Source organism: Doryrhamphus excisus, linkage group LG2 (assembly GCF_037039965.1).
Source record: "Doryrhamphus excisus strain RoL-2023G ecotype Guam linkage group LG2, RoL_Dexc_Guam_v1.1, whole genome shotgun sequence".
In the NCBI taxonomy this organism is placed as follows: Eukaryota; Metazoa; Chordata; class Actinopteri; order Syngnathiformes; family Syngnathidae; genus Doryrhamphus; species Doryrhamphus excisus.
Genome location: NC_136358.1, coordinates 23,861,707 through 23,885,980, shown reverse-complemented (window position 1 = coordinate 23,885,980; position 24,274 = coordinate 23,861,707). Strand labels below are relative to the sequence as shown.

Below are 24,274 nucleotides of genomic sequence, written 5' to 3'. Positions count from 1 at the left end.
ACAGCGGGATTTTGGACAGCGCTGCTACCTTCTCCGCTATTAGAAGTGTCTTTCCTGCCGCTACTTTCGTGTTTTAATATTCTGGGACCCAGAATATTGGTAAAGCTCCAAAATTTGCTGGTGGGCGGACTCACTGTCGACCGTTCAAATGCATTATTTGTGAGCATGCTTTCAGTGTATTAATTTGAGCGCTCTGTATTTGAACCTCAATAGAGTTTCATCTATAGATACGTATATCAGCATTTGCAAACGAAAGCTTCATGAAGTCAGATTTCACGAAGCTTGTTTAATTAGCATTTCACCGAGAGTGGGAGGCGGGGGGGGGGGGGGGGAGTCGGTAGATGAAGAGCTTCACTTATCATTTTAATTAACATGGAATGTAGAGTCGTGGCAGCTCGGGGTAACCTTTATGAAAAGCCAGGCTGCAGATAGTAGAAGAGTCGTTGTCAGTATACAACATGGACTGATAAAAAAATAATCTGATAGCCAAATACAGTGGATCAGTGGTTGTACCTGTTTGTATCCCTGTTTGAGTGACTTGGCACCATTATACCTTTTAATGAGGATTGCGTTGCCACTGAGACGAAAGGTCTCTCATTTAACCCTGCCAAGGATGGGCTCAGGAGCTTAAAATGTCAAGTTGGCTTTTTGGAGAGCGCACTGCGGGATCACTCGACTTGGTTTTACCACAAATACTTCCCTGTACATGTGCTTGCTCCAGCGAAATTCTTACCTCATCAGAGTAAAAATGCTACTATGCAAATGACCTTCACAGGATTGCTCTCTAATTTGCATAAAATATGATAGATTGCCCACAAAATCTCCTCAAGAGCGTGTTAAGTTGACTGGTTAATTGTTTATTTTTGGCCTAGCAGGGGGTGGTAATTACAAATGCTAGAGAAATGCTAATGGCTAAATAAAGAATCGTAATTTCAGCTTTTGGTGGAATATTTTGGGAGTGAGTTACATTTTCTCCCAAAGAGCACATGAGTGCTGGCGAGGAGAAGGTCACAGTTCGTATCCCCCAGTTAAATGTCCTCCATTCAAAGCAATTTTTATCCACAATGGTCAGGTCTGTCTGGTAAAAGGCCACGTATCACATACTATTTTGTCACAGGAGGACTTTTTGCCTGCAAAAGTAATAGCTTAAAATTCAAAAGCTCTATCAAGGCGCATGCTCAATTAGTTTCAACAGTGATGCAAACTAACTTTCATCACCACAGCAGGAAATGCTGTCATAAAGACCGCAATTAAGCAGCATGGTCCGCTCAACTAAGCTCCCCAGGTGCAGTTCAAGATAAGTATGTATTCGTCATGGGAGCATTATTGTATGCCACGGAGAGGAAACATAACGGCACAGCTTCACCTACCCATGACAGAACAGGCTGGCTAACCAAACTTGCTCCTTATTCGGAGCTACTGACTTGCTGTGTTTGCTGGTGGATTGCAGTTTTATCAGTAAATGACACAATAGCATTGTTTAATTTACATTCAGCCTGTGTAGAAATATAGAATATATACTTATATAGAATCTGGTCACTAGTCTGGTTGTACTTTGACCAGACTTTCACCAAGTGGACATGCAAATCTATGCATGTAAATCACACTTCAATTGACTTCAATTGACCATTGAAGTGATAATTTGACTGCAGATGATCATATGATGTCCGAACAAATCAACCAGCCCTAGTTGACTTGCTAAAACCTTCAAAATGTTCTTAACGACACAGGAAATGTACCCTTTGCAACCAGTTTTACTGACCTCCAAGACATGGGGTGGTCGTGCCTACCTTGACAGGATGCACAAGAGACCTTATGATCCATGCTTGAAATTGCATAAGAGGTTTGACCTTAAGTGGTCAAAAAGGAAGCAGACGCTCTTAGCTACCTAGGCAGTGTTCTGCATGCCAACAAGAGGGACGGACGCCGACATTACAAGCAGAATTAATTGGTGTTTAACATGCTGAGAAGGATATTGTAAACATCTGGTTGAAAGACAAAGTCAACAATGCAGACCTGTGGAAAAGAACTTAACAAGACCTCGTAGGTTTATGCACCCAAGTGGAGCCTAAGGGCTCAAGTCAAGCAAGTCGAGTCCTTGGGAATGTGCATTAGCTGTCACCGTCAGTCTCAGAAACTCACCAGACTCTGTCAACTGTGGAGCAAAGTGGGTGGGGGACGCTTCTCTCAGACACGACACTGCACAGAAGAATCACCACAGATTGCGTTGAAAAGCATTTATCGGCGTATGCCAATCACATGCTTTTCCAAGGCAAACGACCGATATTGATTGGTGGCCGCTTAATCGGAGCATCCATTTTATTACGGAAGATCTCTCCACGATATTACTGCATGCATACAAATAACGAATAACTTAAAATGAAATCTAAAAATTGCACTAAATAATAATAACATCTTTCACTGATGGGCGGCACGGCGGTCTAGTGGTTAGCGCGCAGACCTCACAGCTAGGAGACCAGGGTTCAATTCCCACCCTCGGCCATCTCTGTGTGGAGTTTGCATGTTCTCCCCGTGCATGCGTGGGTTTTCTCCGGGTACTCCGGGTTTCCTCCCACATTCCAAAAACATGCTAGGTTAATTGGCCACTCCAAATTGTCCATAGGTATGAATGTGAGTGTGAATGGTTGTTTGTCTATATGTGCCCTGTGATTGACCAGTCCAGGGTGTACCCCGCCTCTCGCCCGAAGACAGCTGGGATAGGCTCTAGCACCCCCCGTGACCCTCGTGAGGAAAAAGCGGTACAAAATGAATGAATGAATCTTTCACTGATAACTGTGCAATCAATATATGCTATACTGGAAAATGAACGCAAAATGAAGTCAAAATCTTCAGACATCTCATGTCACTGTCTGGACCCACCTAGAATGGGCCCGACCCACAAGTTGAGAAGGACCGGCCGGTCAATCATCGGTGGGGCGCTATTTTGTGGAATTTGCAGCACAAATGTTAGTCATCACTTCTATGTTTTGAACTGAACTTGCACACCGGACCAAGTAGTCTGCCTTTCTAATAAGTACTAGTATGTAATAATATGTTTATAAGGACCCCTCATTAAGTAAAACTTCAATAACAGTCATTATCAGGCAGAAGCTGCAACAGATGATAATGAAAGGCTCAGAAGGATAAAGCAATGAAGGGAGTTGCCCCTCTCTATTAACTTTGTTCTCCACCAAAGAAACACCTACCTTTGAAAAGTTCAAGCTGAAGTGACTTTAAATCCTTTTGCTTGAAGAAATTGTAAAAAAAAAAAAAAAGTTGAGGTTGGAGGTTTCTTCTAAAGTGGGAGGATGTTGAATAAAATTAATTACGACAGTGCTGTGTATATTCCAGATGCATTTGAAGTGAATAACATAATGTGTGTTTGACAGATGTACTGGATTGTGTGTGTGTGTGTGTGTGTGGTTCACTGAGGGTTAGGCTAGGTTACAGAAGATGGCAACGTTTGATGTCAACACCCATCTGAAAGCTAGCTAATCTGGCCTAGAGTGTTCCCGTCTGACAGCTGGCTAGTGATGAATAGGATATTGATTCGCTCTGCCTTTGACATGCCTTTCAGTATTCATGTGTAATATTGACTGGAACCTTGCAGCATCTGCGATCACCTCCGATAATCATGAAATGGACAAAAAAAAAACAAACCTCTACAACATGCATGATGGTTTCAGGAGGAATCGTTAAATTAACATTTTTTTTTTACCTTTCCATTTATTTTAGTCCAACCTCACAAAGCAGCAAAATGGCTTCACGATCAATCTGAAGACTCTGGAGGACAATCTGCTCTCTCGCTTGTCCTCAGCTTCAGGGAACTTCCTGGGTGACACGGAGCTAGTGCAAAACTTAGAGACGACCAAACACACCGCTGCCGACATTGAAGAAAAGGTTCCGTTTTTTTGTCTTTCGTTGTGTATCTTTGCAGGGTTTGGTATGCAATGCCATGAGATTATTCATCCAAATACACAGTAGGTATTTTTGCTGTGACTCAGGTACACTCATCATCCAACTGTTAAGACCAGTAGAAAAATTGTTGGATCTTGAGGAGATTCTAAGACAGGGGTCTCAAACTCAATTTACTTGGGGGCCACTGGAGCTCGGGTCTGGGAGACTGGGCCCGCATCAGGTTTTCCAAAAAAATACGCATTCATTAAAAACAAAAAAATTTAAAAAAACTTCTCCTTGGTTCCAATTTTCTACGAGAAAAGCTCTGAAAAAACATTCCACTGTTCTCAAATATCTTACTTTTTATTTTTCTACACAAAATAAGATGACAAATAAATAAACAAATGAAGAAAATCAATCAGTAATAAATAAATAAATATAATAATAATAATAAAACAGCAAATAATAAAAACTTAAGAAACCACATATAGTTGGTGGGTAGACAAATTATTTTTTTCAGATTAAAATGAACAAAGCATTATTAGAGCCCTGTAGACATGACAAAACACGACTATAGTCACATTTATACTCTTTTTATTCACAACATATTGCACAACTGCAGGGTCTTGAGACACATGCTAACTCGCAAACTAGAGAGCTAGCGACCTAAACGGTAGCCTTCAAGTTATTTCCTTTAAACTTAAATAGCCAAAAATGTACCACTTCCACACGGATAGGGAGGATAACTATTAACAGTTATTTAACCTTTAACATGAACATTAATCAAACGTAATAATTTTTTTCTTGGTACATGATACCATACAGCATCCATATCAAACTTGCGCGGGCCGCACTAACATTAAACTTTCATATCAAGGCGGGGGCCTCAAACTAGTGTTCTGCGGGCCACATTTGGCCCGCGGGCCGCGTGTTTGAGACCCATGCAATAAGGCTTTTGTTCATTCACAAATCTCTGTACTAAAATAACAGATAATAATAAATAAATGGGTGCATTTTGTTAGTTACTGTAGAATGTTGAATACTTTTATGCATTTAAATTTTGAAATCAAAGATGTTAGCGTGCGCATTTGCGAGTTGACGGATGCTTTTGTTTATGTGAGTGATTTTGTTTTGCTGTAGGTAAAAGAAGCTGTGGTGACAGAAGCCAAAATCAATGAGGCTCGGGAGCACTACAGACCAGTAGCAGTGCAGTCTTCGTTATTGTACTTCATAATGAACGACCTCAATAAAATACACCCCATGTACCAGTTCTCTCTCAAGGTAGGCCATATATTGACCCCTCAAACCTCAAGGGCCACCCAGTGAGATCCTTCTTCTCTTGCTCTGTTCCTACGCTCTTCCTTCCATTTGTTTCCCGTGGTTTATGCTCTTTGGTCACTCCCTAATGTGGTTATGTCAAGCTTAACGTCTTTCATATTGTCAGCTGGCAAGCTCCAAGAGAGGCAGTCTGAGATATGGATTGTAATCACCCTCAACTCTCAACACTCACCAGAACAGTGGATGCACTTGCTCAGCGCAAACATTATCCAATGAAAGGACGCTTTCAATCTTTCAATCTGTATGCCATCTTGTATGGGATGAAACACATTGTGGTGTGCTTTATTACACTGAGTTAAATGTTCATTTGCTGAGGCTGTAAGATACTAACAAGTTTTGTGCTAACAACTTCTTTTCCCAATAAACAGCAGGATGGGCATCCTTTACATTTCAACTGATAATTGATCCTGATACCAAATCGATATTTATGAAACAGTGTCGGTGCTTAAAAAGGGAAAACATCCAAATTGTCTCAAAACAATGGCTGTTTGTTTGAATGGAATTTGGTGATAAAGTTGACCCCCCCAACCCTAACCCCCAACCCTTACTCCCTAACCCAACCCTCTAACCCCCCCAACCCGAACCCAACCCTAACCCCCCACACCCTAACCCTAACTCCCTAACCTCCAACCCTAACTCCCCAACCCTAACCCTCTAACCCCCAACCCTAACTCCCTAACCCAACCCTAACCCTCTAACCCCCCAACCCTAACCCCCCCCCCAACCCTAACCCCCACACCCTAACCCTAACTCCCCAACCCTCTAACCCCCAACCCTAACTCCCCAACCCTAACCCTCTAACCCCCAACCCTAACTCCCCAACCCTCTAACCCCCACATCCCCAACTCCCTAACCCAACCCTAACTCCCCAACCCTAACCCTCTAACCCCCAAACCTAACTCCGCAACCCTCTAACCCCCCCAACCCTAATTCCCTAACCCAACCCAAACCCTCTAACCCCCCAACCCTAACCCCCCCCTCCTAACTCCATAACCCAACCCTAACTCTCTAACCCCCAACCCTAACCTCCTAACCTCCACCCTAACCCCCTACTCCCAACACCCTAACCCTAACTCCCTAACCCTCTAACTCCCCAACCCTAACCCTCTAACCCCCAATCCTAACTCCCCAACCCTAACCCTCTAATCCCCAACCCTAACTCCCCAACCCTAACCCTCTAATCCCCAACCCTAACTCCCCAACCCTAACCCTCTAACCCCCAACCCTAACTCCCCAACCCCAACCCTCTAACCCCCCCAACCCTAACTCCCTAACCCAACCCTAACCCTCTAACCCTCCAACCCTAACCCCCCCACCCTAACTCCCTAACCCAACCCTAACTCTAACCCCCCCAACCCTAACTCCCACCCTAACCCTAACTCCCTAACCCAACCTTAACCCTCACTCCCTAACCCAACCCTAACCTCCCTCCCACTCTAACCCTAACTCCCTAACCCGCTAACCCCCTCGACCCTAATTCCCTAACCCAACCCTGACCGCATGATATGCTTGATCTTGGACTTTGTGCTGATGTTGACTGTCCTGTGCATCTGCAGGCTTTTAGCGTGGTCTTCCAGAAGGCAGTTCTGAAGGCTGAACCTGACATGGATCTGAAGCAGCGGGTGTCCAACTTAATTGACAACATCACTTCTTCGGTTTTCCAGTATACGACCAGAGGCCTCTTTGAGTGTGACAAGATCACATACATTGCCCAGCTTGCCTTCCAGGTCGTTAAAGAAGACTGCTTTCATTGATACCGATTGGATGCTCCTAAGATCCTGTTTGGTTGTTATCAAGTTGAAGAAATAACACTTTTCTTTGTCATGTCTGCAGATCTTATTGATGAAAAGAGAGATAAATCCTGCAGAGCTGGATTTTCTTCTGAGATACCCGGTCCAACCTGGTGTCACATCGCCAGTGGATTTCCTGTCCAGCCACTCCTGGGGAGGGATCAAGGTACTATGGAGATACAGTATATGGATAAAAGTTCATTAGGCACATCAAATTTAATTGCATATTGTGACAGAGGTGATTTCCGTCTCTTTACTCTGTTGTGTGAATGTTCATGTGCTTGTGTGTGTGTCACTATTCTAGTTGCTTAAATCCATATGCTACTGTTCATATCACTTGGGCTCTGAATGTAATTTCCTTTGTAATGTCGTTGTCGTTTCCAGTCATTTTTATCACCCCCTATTTGCAGTCATTTGCTTCTTTTTAACATATCTGTCCTGAAAACTGCAAACTCTTTTGGGGATATCTAAGTCTAACCTGAGAGTTGCATACTCCTTCAGGTTGAAAGTCACATAAAATAGTAAAATAGTATTGACTGTGTGTTTCAAATCAACACTTAGCATGCGACACATATGGTGTTGTAGTACTATGTAGTGTTACTTTTTGTAAGAGTATGGAATATAACGAAGAGCCTCTTGCCTCCACGTCATGGGAATCATTCATTGACATTACAACCAATCCCAGAACTTACAATATGTACAGTAAAGCAGGATTCGCCAACCCACCAATCGCGATGGACCAGTCGATCTTGCTCGGTGGATCGCTGTTGTCCATCCATCCATCCATACATCCTCTATGCCATTTTTTTCACTAACGTTGTGGGTAGCAATATGAGTGAAATCCTCCGATACCAAAACCGATTAAACAAAGACTATATGCTTGTTTTACCAGAACATGAACAAAATGCCGGTATCGACAACTCGCTTTTTGTATTTCACAATGCAATTATTTCTAGTCTTCTCACATGATTAACTGAATGAAAAGCAGGTTTGCCTGCCTTTGCTGGGCCCCTCCAGTCGCAATCGCTCCACAAGACTGTGCTCACAGAGTCACGCGCGTCCAACCAAAGTTCCTCCTGCACCAAACGTGCTACCTACTGTCTGACTGCTCCCAAATTCATACTGAGGGGTACTCATCCCCAAATTTTGTCCACACTTGCCAGATGACGGATGATCCCATCACAGCCTCGATCAACCTATCCCAGCTCACTTAAGGCGAGAGGCGGGGTACACCCTTGACTAGTGGCCAGCCAATCACAGGACACTTCACACTCACATTCATGCCTATGGACAATTAATCTAGTATGTTTTTATGGGAGGAAACCACAGTGCCTGGAGAAAAAAAACAAACAAAACACACACAAGGAGAACATGCAAACTCCAATGTAGATTAAAACCCAGATCTTGATCGCTGTTTTAAATTCTCTAATTGATTAATAAGTGCAGGCACTGTTCAGGGCAGGCGTAATGTCATCTTGTATGGCAGCAAAGGATCCTTCTCAAGACCAGTGGCACATTTAAAATGAAGATAAATAATAATAATCTGCTTAAACCGCATATATTTCTATTTGTTCTACATTTGTGGAGCTGGTGGTGGGAAGCTGAAGCCACCGCTTCAGCCTTGACCAGTCGTAACAGAGTAGGCGTGGTCAAGGGAGTAGGCTGCAGAATAAGAATTCCGACTATGAACAGAAATGCAGATTTGTCCTGTGCACAACCTTGAGTTTCCGATAGACAGATAGATACTTTATAAATTCCCAACAGGGGAACTTCATTTGTGGAGAATTTCATTAAAAGTAACTTACTATAGTGCCCCACCGGGATACAGTATCATTAAAAAGCTGCTGAAATGAGCAGGATAGGGGCCCCTTTAAGCTAAACTCCATGTTGTGGGTTTAGAAACAGCCGTTTCTCAACTGCACTCAGCCTAGCATGGATGCCTAAGCACTTGCTAATGGAATTCTGTCTCTTGAACTTGATGCTCTGATTGGGGTTATTGATGATGTTAGCAGACACTGAATCCCCTGAGAACCGTCTAATCGGTGCTGAGTTTTCAAGTATGTGTGTTGGGAACTATTTACCACTTTTTTATTAACATACTGATGCCGCTTCTCTGTGAATTCCTTGACTTCTTGCTCCACTGCATTAATGGTCCCTGGAGGGAGGACTTTTGTTATTTAAAAATCAACATACCGTACACACTGTTTGCGTCTCTCTTTGTCAATTTTTTCATTGGAACGTACGTCTGCTTGTGGCAGTCGCTCCCCAATAACACGACTTTATCTGCCATTGTTGGTTTGGAAAGAAAACCCATGATGTTCTGCAACAGAAGTACACTATAGAGCAGGGGTCTCAATCACACGGCCCGCGCAGGACACTAGTTTGAGACCCCCACCTTGATATGAAAGTTTAATGTTAGTGCGGCCCGCGCAAGTTTGATATGGATGCTGTATGGTATCATGTACCCAGAAAAAATTATTACGTTTGATTAATGTTCATGTTAAAGGTTAAATAACTGTTAAAAGCTATCCTCCCTATCTGTGTGGAAGTGGTAAGTTTTTGGCTATTTAAGTGTAAAGGAAATAACTTGAAGGCTACCGTTTAGGTCGCTAGCTCTCTAGTTTGCGAGTTAGCATGTGTCTCAAGACCCTGCAGTTGCGCAATATGTTGTAAATAAAAAGAGTATAAATGTGACTATAGTTGTGTTTTGTCATGTCTACAGGGCTCTAATAATGCTTTGTTCATTTTAATCTGAAAAAAATAATTTGTCTACCCACCAACTATATGTGGTTTCTTAAGTTTTTATTATTTGCCGTTTTATTATTATTATTATATTTATTTATTACTGATTGATTGATTTTCTTTATTCTTGATTTGTTTATTTATTTTTCATCTTATTTTGTGTAGAAAAATAAAAAGTAAGATATTTGAGAACAGTGGAATGTTTTATCAGAGCTTTTATTGTAGAAAATTGGAACCAAAGCGAAGTTTTTTAAATTTTTTTGTTTTTAATAAATGCGTTTTTTTTTTTTTTTTTTTGGAAAACCTGATGCAGCCCAGTCTCACCCAGACCATAGCTCCAGTGGCCCCCAAGTAAATTGAGTTTGAGACCCCTGCTATAGAGCATTTGGACAACTTTACACATACCATCTCTGTGCAGAGTTTGCATGTAAGAAGTTACATGCATGGTATGTTGTATGTATCTTGGTAAAAATCCTTCAGCTTTCTCAGATAGACCCAAGACAAACAGGATGACAACGCTATTGTGTCTGCTACTCTTTTCTTTTTCATCCAGCTCTCATTTAAACCCAACAGGCCACATTTTACCTAGGAGTGTTTTGATGCAACCTTTTCACTTCTGAGGCAATACCGATATTGCAACCTTGAATACCGGTCGATAGCGACATCAATCCCATATCAAAATATGAAAATATGAGCTGGAAACCTCATATTAAAAATATACAACATAAGGTGGCCAGAAATATTTCAATATTGAACAAAGCAAAATTTTCTTCTCAATCAGAAATCACTCCACGCTCTTTATTGCTCTCTGGTTCTACCATATCTTACTTATTGTGTGGAAATATGGGCTAATAACTATAAAAGCAATCTTCACTCGCTAAATGTACTGCAAAAAAAGGTCAGTAAGGATAATTCATAATGCCGCCTACAGAGAACATACTAACTCCTTATTTCTAAAATCACAAATACTTCAACTTCTTCAAACAGCTAAAATAATGCATAAGGCTAAAAATAACCAATTAGCTAAAAATGTCATCCAATACTTCTCTACAAGAGAGGAGAAATATGATCTCAGGGAAGAAGTACATTTGAAACACTTCTATGCTAGGACTACGTTAAAAAGCCATAGCATTTCAGTATGTGGAATCAAACTATGGAACAATACAATCAGTTGATGATTGCTAAATTATTAAAATAATTAAACTAATTATAAAAAAAAATCTTAAACTGTATTATGGAAAGCAGGAAGTGAACAAATGTAACAGTTACTGATTGTAAAAGTACCAGATGGAGGGGTAGGATTTAATAAGCTTTGCTTCTTCCTACTCCTTTTGGACATGTGGAACTGTGAACTGATTATGGGATGTACTCAATTGTAATTTGATGCATGTTCAAATGAAATAAAACCATATTTTACATCCCGTCTCTGTCTGTTAAAAAAAAAAAAACCTACCAAACAATATGGACTTTTCATATTTGAACATGAATTTCCCATGTGTATAGCCTATGATACAGTATATTATTTGTTCTAAATGAGTAACTAAACTATTTGCTTTTCTTCACACTCCCTGCCTCATCTACCAGTCCTTGTGCTCCATGGATGAATTCAGGAACCTGGACCGCGACATTGAAGGTTCGGCCAAACGCTGGAAGAAATTTGTGGAATCAGAGTATCCAGAAAAAGAGAAATTCCCACAAGAGTGGAAGAACAAATCCTCGCTCCAGAAGCTGTGCATAATGAGGGCCCTGAGACCCGACCGCATGACGTATGCTGTGAGGTGAGAGGAACTTTGCTCTCTGATCTGTGCTTCAACGTTGGCTTGAACTTTGAACTCGCATGATACCCGTGCTCACCTATGATTGCCAACCCATGTGTTTCTCATCCATAGTTCCCACTGTGAATCTTTACAGTCCCAATCAATGAACCTTATTATGGCTGATGTGCTGTACTCTGCAGAAAAGTACTCATAAATGAACTGTATACAGTCCAGCAGCAAAAACACGACTATTCCTTCTTTAGAAAATGGCAAAACATTACTTTTGAGCTACTTGAATATAAATAAATTAAATAAATAAAGTGAAACATGCTGTTCATCAACTGAAAGTTTAAAGGTGAACTGCACTTTTGGGATTTTGCTCATCATTCCAATCCTTAGGTGAAACATGAACACATATTTCTTTCCTTTTTCTGTGCATTATAACAGGAGAAAATGAGTTTATTTCAGCTAGCTAACAATGCCGACATTGGGATACACCTATTTCGACTCTGAAGCCATCAAAAAAAAAAAAAACCCGTCACAACATTGCATGGTTTGATATCCATACTGTGATTAACACGTACAGTGATGATAACGTATGTAATAGTCGCAGTATGTTGCCTTATTTGGATGATTTAAAACACTAACTTCTTTCCTCTGCACATTGATGACAACTAACTCACATAGCGCTCCATTTGGCTACGACGACTCAACAAGATGCTGGTTTGCCTTCAGTATTTTTGACCCGAGGACTGGAGCACACATGTGCTGGAAGACACAGCCACCCCTAAGAGAGCGGAGATTGGAAATGTATTTGCTGCCGTTGTTGTTGACAAAACTAGCACAAGTATTTCGTTACCAGAGAGAGAATAAATAAGAATGAAATTTGTCACTCAATCAGGGCCAAAAAAAGTCTCCCTAATTTATTTCAAATATGCAATACTCAAGTATTTGAGCCACTGCTGATTTGACAAGGGCTACACGGTGGACTAGTGGTTAGCACGCAGACCTCACAGCTAGGAGACCCGGGTTCAATTCCACCGTCGGCTATCTCTGTGTGGAGTTTGCATGTTCTCCCCGTGCACGCGTGGGTTTTCTCCGGGTACTCCGGTTTCCTCCCACATTCCAAAAACATGCTAGGTTAATTAGCGACTCCAAATTGTCCATAGGTATGAATGTGAGTGTGAATGGTTGTTTGTCTATATGTGCCCTGTGATTGGCTGGCCACCAGTCCAGGGTGTACCCCGCCTCTCACTCGAAGACAGCTGGGATAGGCTCCAGCATGCCCCACGACCCTCGTGCGGATAAGCGGTAGAAAATGAATGAATGAATGTTGTGTAGGCCACACAGTCAGGAGATCGGAAGATCTGGGTTCGATTCTCCACACTTTGTGTGGAGTTTGCATGTTCTTCCTGTACATGCGTGGGTTCTCTCCGGGTACTCCGGTTTCTTCCCGCATTCCAAATGAGTGAGTGTGAATGGTTGTTTGTCTATATGTGCCCTGTGATTGGCTGGCCACCAGTCCAGAGTGTACCCCGCCTTTCGCCCGAAGATAGCTGGGATAGGCTCCAGCACCCTCCGCGAACCTTGTGAGGATAAGCAGTAGAAAATGAATAAATGAATGAACAGTTCGGAATGTTTTTTGAGTTTATTGAATGTAAAAAAAAAAGTTAATCAATTAATTAGTACCGTCTTGAAGGAAATAATGATTTAATCCCAGTTCAGAACATGACTGGGTACTTGGTGGAGGAATCCCTGCTGGCAGCCCACAGTTCAGATGTTTCTTGCAGCCAGTCATCAAGATTGCACACCTATCAGAAGACATTTGGGGAAGAGAAACAGCCCAGTTTTTAAGGTTTTTTTTTTTTTTGCATTTTTATTTTTCTGTCTCTCTCTGTTACAATAAATCTGGATAAGAACCCATTTATGGTTACACACCTATCAAGTAGTAATACTGTGCAAGTCATATTTGGAGTCTCGGTGGTGAAATAGTTTAGATGTGCAGGAAACAATGAAATGATGAAGTGACTTCTTTCACAACTGTGGACAAAAATCTGTCATGAGGGTTACTGTTTGCCTTTAAGTCGCCGTCTAACCAAACTACAGAAGACTTCTGACACTTCTGAGTCACTCAGCTCGTCTGTCAAAGATAGCAAAAAAAAAAGTGCTGCAGATAAGATAAGAGCTCCCTTCTTTCTACAGAGACTTTGTGGAGGAGAAACTGGGGGGCAAGTATGTGATTGGCAGATCTCTGGACTTTGCTGCATCCTTTGAAGAGTCGGGTCCGACAACGCCCATGTTCTTCATCCTCTCTCCTGGAGTCGATCCTTTGAAGGATGTGGAGAAACACGGTAATGCTTTTGCCTGTTTTATCTTTAATAAGCCCAGGGACTCTGCCTGGAAGCATGCGGGTGTTTATCAAAGCATGCATACAGTCAGTGCAGCTGTCATTTTTCTTCATGTTGGGGAAACGTGAGATGTTTGTCAAACGGACTACTGGAGTCAAGCGCAGTACTTGCTACTCTGTGTGCAACATAACATCACCGGCCAGACAGTCCATCACGTCAGCCGTGTCTTTTCTTTGATTGACGTCATCACTGCCAAGACACTCTGAGTAGATTGAAGGGATTTATACAAAAAAGGCCGCATACTTATCACATGACACCACTGCTGGAAGTAAATACCATTGGCTTCACAGTCTTTAGCCTTTAGCCTGGTTGTCAGGCTACCATGATTTCATACATAAACCACACTGCTTGCGTGTTGCAATCCCAATAACTTTCTGTAACTTTCTGTATTTACAAACAATTACCAACTTACGGTGATTGAGGTGTGTTTTCAGCCGAAAAAAGAAATATGTTTTCACACATATTTGCAGGGATGGAATGCTGAATTGCAAATATGCACCTTTACTTGGTAATGGTAATTGTTTTATTTCATTTGAACATGCATCAGATTACAATTGAGTGCATCCCATAATCAGTTCACAGTTCCACATGTCCAAAAGGAGTAGGAAGAAGCAAAGCTTATTAAATCCTACCCCTCCATCTGGTACTTTTACAATCAGTTACATTTGTTCACTTCCTGCTTTCCATAATACATTTTTTTTGTTTTTTTTAATAATGCACCTCGTACCGAAATACGAGGTGATTTGTTCACTTCCTGCTTTCCATAATACAGTTTTTTTGTGTTTTTTTAATAATGCACCTCGTACCGAAATACGAGGTGATTTGTTCACTTCCTGCTTTCCATAATGTTTTTTTTTTTTTTAATAATGCACTTCGTACGGAAGTAGGAGGTGATATGAGCATCCAATGACATAATGGGTACCATAGTAAGTGTCAATATAGTGATATATATAGCACATCATGACTGGTTCAAGACTCTTCATCCTTGTATTTAGCAAACATCAACTACTTGTATTGTTTCTTGAATTGGCTCATCGTTGTGCATTGTTTGAGGTCCTTACTCAATCCATTCCATAGTTTGATTCCACATACTGAAATGCTATGGCTTTTTAACGTAGTCCTAGCATAGAAGTGTTTCAAATGTACTTCTTCCCTGAGAACATATTTCTCCTCTCTTGTAGAGAAGTATTGGATGACATTTTTAGCTAATTGGTTGTTTTTAGCCTTATGCATTATTTTAGCTGTTTGAAGATGAACTATATCAGCAAGTTGAAATATTTGTGATTTTAGAAACAAGGAGTTAGTATGTTCTCTGTAGGCGGCATTATGAATTATCCTTACTGACCTTTTTTGCAGTACATTTAGCGAGTGAAGATTGCTTTTATAGTTATTAACTATATCAGCAAGTTTACTTCCCATACACATCATACATACAAGTCATTTAACACCTTCGTCACAGCCACATTTGTGGTTTGTTTGACAAAAGCCAGCATCAATAACAAATAACAAATCCAAATCAAGTTGAATCCGCTGGAGTTGAAACATACATTGAAGCTTCATTGAACCTTTTCTTATAGGATCACAGCAAGGAGTCTGCCTGGAATTGTGAGCAAAAGGCATGTCAACTGCATATCAGCAGCCTCATGCTCCATCTTTCAAAGCTGGAAGTTATCATAACGCTGCTTGCCGAGAGAGCACGGGGGTTGTAACAGTCACTGAGCTGCAGCCGCGAGGAGAAGCTTTTATTACAGCCGCTGTGTTTTCCCATTGCTGTTAGCTTTAAAATACGCTGCCATTGATTAAATGATTTTGGGCTCCATAGGAGGCTAATATTCCTGCGACGAGAACTTTGCTATCTGTCTGCTTGAAGGTTTAGGTTTTAATGACACAAAAGTAATTGTATTGGTAAATCTCAATGGGACAGCACAGGTAAGAACCCATTTCCTTTCTGGTTAAATTAAAGGTTTTAATGTCTTACTGCGCGTTAGATTAGCAGCCCGCTTTCACTGTCAGGTTGGCGTCAATATTCTCAACACATTCTCTATTTCTTTCAGTCACAAACACAGCAGGTAATAAAGTTTCAATGACAACATACAAGCAAAGAAAATGTTAACATGTAAAAGGTGTGAATGAATGATCCGGAATAGATACAGAGACAGGGTAGCACTGAAAAATAGACTTTTGGTTAATTTTGGCATATATACAGAAATGTGGATGCATGCCAATATGCCAATGTCAATGCACCGGCCAATAGAGTGAAAAATGAATACAACAATAAATCAAACATATTAAAATATGAAATAAGGTGTGCTTTTTTCCGACTCTAGTTTGTAGTATAGTGGATGTGTGCACTATAGTGATTTATGTAAGTCTTTAGCAGACACTCTAGGGTTCTTTTTTACCTCTCTGAGTATTCTGCGCTGAACTTTTGGCGTCATCTTTGGTGGATGGCCACTCCTTGGGAGAGAATTCACACTTTGAGAGATGGTTTTCTATCCTTTCCCCGCTTTATACAAATCAACAATTCTTGATCGCAGGTCTTGGTTTCAATTGCTCTTTAAACCCTTTAAACTCTTGAAAACCTATAAATGTTTGGGTGGTTTTAGTTAAAGCAGACACTGTTTTTAAACTCTTTAAACTCTTGAAAACCTATAAATGTTTGGGTGGTTTTAGTTAAAGCAGACACTGTTTTTTAAACTCTTTAAACTCTTGAAAACCTATAAATGTTTGGGCGGTTTTAGTTAAAGCAGACACTGTTTTTTTAACTCTTTAAACTCTTGAAAACCTATAAATGTTTGGGTGGTTTTAGTTAAAGCAGACACTGTTTTTTAAACTCTTTAAAGTCTTGAAAACCTATAAATGTTTGGGTGGTTTTCGTTAAAGCGAACACTGTTTTTAAACTCTTTAAACTCTTGAAAACCTATCAATGTTTGGGTGGTTTTAGTTAAAGCAGACACTGTTTTTTAAACTCTTTAAACTCTTGAAAACCTATAAATGTTTGGGCGGTTTTAGTTAAAGCAGACACTGTTTTTTTAACTCTTTAAACTCTTGAAAACCTATAAATGTTTGGGTGGTTTTAGTTAAAGCAGACACTGTTTTTTAAACTCTTTAAAGTCTTGAAAACCTATAAATGTTTGGGTGGTTTTCGTTAAAGCAAACACTGTTTTTAAACTCTTTAAACTCTTGAAAACCTATCAATGTTTGGGTGGTTTTAGTTAAAGTAGACACAGTTTTTTTAAAACTCTTTAAACTCTTGAAAACCTATAAATGTTTGGGTGGTTTTAGTTAAAGCAGACACTGTTTTTTAAACTCTTTAAACTCTTGAAAACCTATAAATGTTTGGGTGGTTTTAGTTAAAGCAGACACTGTTTTTTAAACTCTTTAAAGTCTTGAAAACCTATAAATGTTTGGGTGGTTTTCGTTAAAGCGAACACTGTTTTTAAACTCTTTAAACTCTTGAAAACCTATCAATGTTTGGGTGGTTTTAGTTAAAGCAGACACAGTTTTTTTAAACTCTTTAAACTCTTGAAAACCTACAAATGTTTGGGTGGTTTTAGTTAAAGCAGACACTGTTTTTTTAACTCTTTAAACTCTTGAAAACCTATAAATGTTTGGGTGGTTGTAGTTAAAGCAGACACTGTTTTTTAAACTCTTTAAACTCTTGAAAACCTATCAATGTTTGGGTGGTTTTAGTTAAAGTAGACAGTTTTTTTTAAACTCTTTAAACTCTTGAAAACCTATAAATGTTTGGGTGGTTTTAGTTAAAGCAGACACTGTTTTTTTAAACTCTTTAAACTCTTGAAAACCTACAAATGTTTGGGTGGTTTTAGTTAAAGCAGACACTGTTTTTTTAACTCTTTAAACTCTTGAAAACCTATAAATGTTTGGGTGGTTTTAGTTAAAGCAGACACTGTTTTTTAAACTCTTTAAACTCTTGAAAACCTATAAATGTTTGGGTGGTTTTAGTTAAAGCAGACACTGTTTTTTAAACTCTTTAAAGTCTTGAAAACCTATAAATGTTTGGGTGGTTTTCGTTAAAGCGAACACTGTTTTTAAACTCTTGAAAACCTATAAATGTTTGGGTGGTTTTAGTTAAAGCATAGACTGTTTTTAAACTCTTTAAACTCTTGAAAACCTACAAATGTTTGGGTGGTTTTAGTTAAAGCAGACACTGTTTTTTTAACTCTTTAACCTCTTGAAAACCTATAAATGTTTGGGTGGTTGTAGTTAAAGCAGACACTGTTTTTTAAACTCTTTAAACTCTTGAAAACCTATAAATGTTTGGGCGGTTTTAGTTAAAGCAGACACTTTTTTTACATCTATGTGATTTTGACAAAGATTGGATCACATTTGATGGTAATTTTATGCAGAAATGTGAGAAATTCCAAAAGGTTCAGATACTTTTTCATACCGCTGTATGTGTTGAAATGTGATGAGCCTTAATGGAATGTAACACAACTGATAAACCATGGCAATTGTTATTTGCAATGTGTTGACTTCATTTACAGGAAAGAAGCTTGGTTTCACCTTTGATAAGAAGAACTTCCACAATGTGGCACTGGGTCAAGGTCAGGAGGCGGCAGCTGAGCAAGCCCTTCACTTGGCGGCTGAGAAGGGCCATTGGGTCATATTGCAGGTACAGTGTGAGCACACACACACACACACACACATAAACAGAGAACACAAGCAGTGTGTTCTATATGTTGAATTAAAGAACAGTTTAGTTCTAAGCGAGCCCACTCACCTTATTGAATGAATTGCCAAACGGAAGCCTAAGTAGGAGGTGATGTGGGCAACTTCCTGTTTGCCTATGTGCCATATGCAGCAATCAGCATCACTGACATTTGATGACTGAGATTTGCGTTATGTGCCAAGGAAGAGAATGTGACATTTTGGTGCGTCATCTGTTAGCAGATTTATTCATTTATTTCTTGTCTATCATAATCAAAATGTACCAATTCATGGAAGATTGCAAACTCAGGTGTGGGAACTTTTTTTGTTTGGCGTCAACCATTCTCTGTTGCGCATCACTGCAAGTTCCCTGACTTCAATCATTACAGTGTTATGTAGAGTTGTTCTGATTATTTATTTTTATCTATTAGGAGTGTGAGAAGAATGCCAAAAGCGCGCCTGGTGGCCAGCCAATCACAGGGCACATATAGACAAACAACCATTCACACTCACATTCATACCTATGGACAATTAGGAGTGGGCAATTAACCTAGCATGTTTTTGGAATGTGGGAGGAAACCGGAGTACCCGGAGAAAACCCATGCAACGGGGAGAACATGCAAACTCTGAGGGTGGAATTGAACCCTGGTCTCCTAGCTATGAAGTTTGCGCTAACCACTCATCCGCCGTGCCGCCCGGTTTGCAACCATTCATTCATTTTTTTTTTTTCCTCACGTGGGTCGCGGGGGTGCTGGAGCCTATCCCAGCTGTCTTCGGGCGAGAGGCGGGGTACACCCTGGACTGGTGGCCAGCCAATCACAGGGCACATATAGACAAACAACCATTCACACTCACATTCATACCTATGGACAATTTGGAGTGGCCAATTAACCTAGCATGTTTTTGGAATGTGGGAGGAAACCGGAGTACCCGGAGAAAACCCATGCAACGGGGAGAACATGCAAACTCCGAGGGTGGAATTCAACCCTGGTGTCCTAGCTGTGAGGTCTGCGCGCTAACCACTCAACCACCGTGCCACCCGGTTTGCAACCATTCATTCACTTTCTACCGCTTTTTTTCACGTGGGTCGCGGGTGTACTGGAGCCTATCCCAGTTGTCTTCGGGCGAGAGGTGGGATACACCCTGGACTGGTCGCCAGCCAATCACAGGGCACATATAGACAAACAACCATTCACACTCACATTCATACCTATGGACAATTTGGAGTGGCCAATTAACCTAGCATGTTTTTGGAATGTGGGAGGAAACCGGAGTACCCGGAGAAAGCCCATGCAACGGGGAGAACATGCAAACTCTGAGGGTGGAATTGAACCCTGGTCTCCTAGCTATGAGGTCTTTGCGCTAACCACTCATCCGCCGTGCCGCCCGGTTTGCAACCAATTAAGTACAATAAACAACGGACTGTATAGCCAAAGTAAACGTGCACGCAATGGCAAGTTTCGGATTCAGTTATGTTGACGCCCGACAGCCAGTCAAAAGGGCGTCACCATAAACAAGTTCCACTGTCATAAACATGGCAACTTTTTATTGATCATTACATTTTGCCACCCTGGTGGTGATCCCCAACCAGGGACCCAATCCCTATCCACCGCAGATGTCCAGAGCTGTTCCCAAGCCAGGACAAATGGTATGAAAGGCTTCAAATTACCGAATTGCTTGTGTGATTGACTTGCTGTAACGACCTTGATGCATTTTTGCTCTTTTTGTGATTTTTTTTTGTGCATTCAATAGTCGAACATCTCCACCCATGAGGTCTGTTCCCGCTCATCTGCTAAGTTAAAGATAGAAAGCACGCTCCTGCACACCACACTCGACTTTTCCTTTTAAGAGCCGATGCATTTATACGCATAGATGTTAGATAAGTAGGAAAGAAAAAAAATAATAGAATGCCACAACTTCCACTTCAAGATGAAGGATAGCATAGACAAGCGGTTGTTTAATTACCTTGGCATAAGCATCAAGATCGATAGACTTAAAAAGGGATTGTCCCCCTAGCAACAAACCTCCCACTCGCTTTATCATCAACTATCTGCCTGCCTGCTGGGAGCCTCCACAACACTGGACGTTAGGGAGAGGAAAACACGGGGATGCTCTCATATTCCATCACGTAATTTACGTGTCATATCTCCTGACATTAGATGCTCTTTGTTCGTTTAGTCTTCTTTCCCACTCTTTTATTGCTCCGTGTAATTGTATTATGATTGAAATTCTTTATCTCCATTCCCCCGTTCATTCAAGTATAAACGCTCTTCACTTTTCCTCACCTACTGGCAGGTGCAAGTCCTTCAGGGCAGTGTGCCGGGTCCTTCACCGTTTGGATAATTATACTACAGAGCGCTAGGTCCTGCTGAGATGGGCTTGAGAGACAGAGAGGCAAAATCTTTGAAAGCAGCCCTGTGGGAATGGGGCGGAAGGGCAATGGAGAGGCAATCAGTCCAGCAGATTGCAGCTGAATATCCCACACAGGCCAGCCGCCGAGAATCAAGGGGCCTAAACTAGCCTGCATTTTTTGCACATTTATGACTAAACCATTTGCAGGCGGTAGCAGAAAGAGGTGCAGATAAGGCAGGGGGAAAAAAACGAGAGGGAATTTAAACGTTTTCTCCCACAATCTCTTCCTTGGAATATACTTTGGAGCAAGAAAGCTTTGGTTGTCTCTGGAATATTAAGTGACTCACTCATTCTTAATCCAGATATTGTTGAAGTTAAGCAAGACTTGTATTTGTAAGAGGGATGCAGGACTTTCACTTTAAAGCAATGCTTCTATATTCTTTTTTGTCATGCCCCCCCCCCCCCCCCCACCAAGGCAAAAACATTTTTTTCTCGTTGAAATTGAAATACTAGTGAATTGATAATATTTATTCATTTATCTGTACCGCACAGACTGAACTTGAAACTGAAACCAGGGAAATGAAAATAAAAAATACAGAGCGCATGCAAGCGTATTCAAGATTCAAATTGCATTTTGAATAATATCCACTTGGACATGTTGGTAGGACTGCATTGAAATGAAAGCCCCCCCCCCCCACCTCCAAACAGTTCCCCGTCACCCCCAGGGAGCCCGCCACACTATTTGAGAAGCACTGCTTTAAACAGACATGGAGGCAATCTCCCCATAAATGCAGTTTTTTTTTTTTTTTGGGGGGGGGGGGGGGGGGGCTTTCATCCATGTTTTTGTCCTTAAAAAGGCAAGAAGAAGATTTTAAGATTTTGGAATCTTAAAAAAAGGCGTGTGGACGGCAATGTATTTGACTTGTTGCCAACAGATGAGAATTATGTATTTCCAGATGAGATAAAGAACATTACATTTCTGCTTTTCAGCATACTGAAATGACTTTTTACATGTATGAGAGTAAAAAAAATATATATTCATTCATTCATTTTCTACCGTTTTTCCTCACGAGGGTCGCGGGGGGTGCTGGAGCCTATCCCAGCTGGACTTTCACTTTAAAGCAATGCTTCTATATTCTTTTTTGTCATGCCCCCTACCAAGGCAAAAAAAAAATGTTCTCGTAGAAATTGAAATACTAGTGAATTGATAATATTTATTCATTTATCTGTACCGCACAGACTGAAAAAATTTGATATGGATGCTGTATGGTATCATGTACCCAGAAAAAAATATTACGTTTGATTAATGTTCATGTTAAAGGTTAAATAACTGTTAATAGTTATCCTCCCTATCCGTGTGGAAGTGGTAAGTTTTTGGCTTTTTAAGTTTAAAGGAAATAACTTGAAGGCTACAGTTTAGGTCGCTAGCTCTCTAGTTTGCGAGTTAGCATGTGTCTCAAGGCCCTGCAGTTGCGCAATATGTTGTAAATAAAAAGAGTATAAATGTGACTATAGTCGTGTTTTGTCATGTCTACAGGGCTCTAATAATGCTTTGTTCATTTTAATCTGAAAAAAATATGTGGTGTCTTAAGTTTTTATTATTTGCAGAAAATTAAAAATTAAGATATTTGACAACAGTGGAATGTTTTATCCGAGCTTTTATTGTAGAAAATTGGGAACCAAAGCACTGAAAAAGTTTGTATATTTTTCTGTTTTTAATAAATGCGTTTTTTTGGGGTCACTCAGACCCTAGCTCCAGTGGCCCCCAGGTAAATTGAGTTTGAGACCCCTGGTATAACATCAGATCAAAACAAAGTCTAATCTTTCAGGTTTGTATTGGAAAAAAACAGGATGTACAGCATTCCACTTGTACCTTTTGACGGTTGAACGTAACTTAACTGTTTGGTCCATTTGGGAACATAATGGCATTCAGACTGAGCTGCCAGTCATTTTGTCCTGTGTGTCCTCAAGCCTTGTCCATAGCGTTGCTGTATCAGACTCCCATGCCGCTGCTGTGATGGAGCTCAGGGTGCAGTTATCCATAGTATTGCTTCTTGGCATGCACGCGGAAGAAGCATAGTCGGGCATTCCCTCGGGTTGTGTTGCATCAGTGCATCACACATATTCCTTTTTTTGAAGGTCACCTAATTCAAAGGACTAAAATAGAGGCTGCTCTTTTGGTGTTGGTTGGGTGGTTGACTCGCAGTCCATCTGTCTTTCTTTACTTTACAGAGTGTAGCCAGGATGAATGGTTTCATTACCTTTGCAAACTGTGAGGATGCTCTCTCTTCTCTTTTCTTCGGCCTCTTTATTGCCTATTTACAAGCCAAGAAGAACGGGTGGATAAACAACTACTTGAATTTAGACTTGTCATGCATAGAGCCATTCATTATGGCATCATGAGAGAAACATACTATCACCTTGTCTCCCCCAGCTATGATAGCAGACGTTCTATTGTGTCATCAATGTAACATTAATGACAGACACTGGAGACCACTGTAGAATGCTACTCTCCTGCAGATGTTTGTAGTTCAGGAGCAACTGATGATTAGATTAGATTAGATTCAATTTTATTGTTATTGCTCATGTCACTGGTACAGAGCAACAAAATGCAGTTAGCATCCAACCAGAAGTGCAAATTTATAAATACCATATAACTAAATAAATGAGGCACGGTGGGCGAGTGATTCGTGTAGACCTCACAGCTAGGAGGACCAGGGTTCGATTCCACCCTCGGCCAAAAAATATTACATTTGATTAATGTTCATGTTAAAGGTTAAATAACTGTTAATATTTATCCTCCCTATCCGTGTGGAAGTGGTAAGTTTTTGACTTTTTAAGTTTAAAGGAAATAAATTGGAGGCTACCGTTTAGGTCGCTAGCTCTCTAGTTTGCGAGTTAGCATGTGTCTCAAGACCCTGCAGTTGCGCAATATGTTGTAAATAAAAAGAGTATAAATGTGACTATAGTCGTGTTTTGTCATGTCTACAGGGCTCTAATAATGCTTTGTTCATTTTAATCTGAGATTTAAATCTCCGGTTTCCTCCCACATTCCAAAAACATGCTAGGTTAATTGGCGACTAGGTATGAATTTGAGTGTGAATGGTTGTTTGTCTATATGTGCCCTGTGATTGACTGGTCCAGGGTGTACCCCACCTCTTGCCCAAAGACAGCTGGGATAGGTTCCAGCACCCCCGCGACCCTCGTGAGGAAAAAGTGGTAGAAAATGAATGAATGAAGGACAGATCTATGTACAAACTATAATCAGACTATGATACAGTGTGGATATATACAGGGATATAAATATAAATATATATGA

At 40.7% G+C, this 24,274-nt stretch overlaps 1 protein-coding gene across 1 annotated transcript in view; it reads left to right on the top strand.

Moving 5' to 3' along the window:
• The window catches only part of LOC131109243 (dynein axonemal heavy chain 9), a 62,189-nt gene that overhangs the window by 14,486 nt on the left and 23,429 nt on the right, over nucleotides 1-24,274 (top strand). The window contains exons 9-15 of the mRNA XM_058060982.2: nucleotides 3,736-3,900; nucleotides 5,038-5,178; nucleotides 6,792-6,962; nucleotides 7,069-7,191; nucleotides 11,352-11,545; nucleotides 13,727-13,875; nucleotides 18,441-18,568. Of these exons, the coding sequence (XP_057916965.2) occupies nucleotides 3,736-3,900; nucleotides 5,038-5,178; nucleotides 6,792-6,962; nucleotides 7,069-7,191; nucleotides 11,352-11,545; nucleotides 13,727-13,875; nucleotides 18,441-18,568 (1,071 nt within the window). The remainder of the gene's footprint in view (nucleotides 1-3,735; nucleotides 3,901-5,037; nucleotides 5,179-6,791; nucleotides 6,963-7,068; nucleotides 7,192-11,351; nucleotides 11,546-13,726; nucleotides 13,876-18,440; nucleotides 18,569-24,274) is intronic.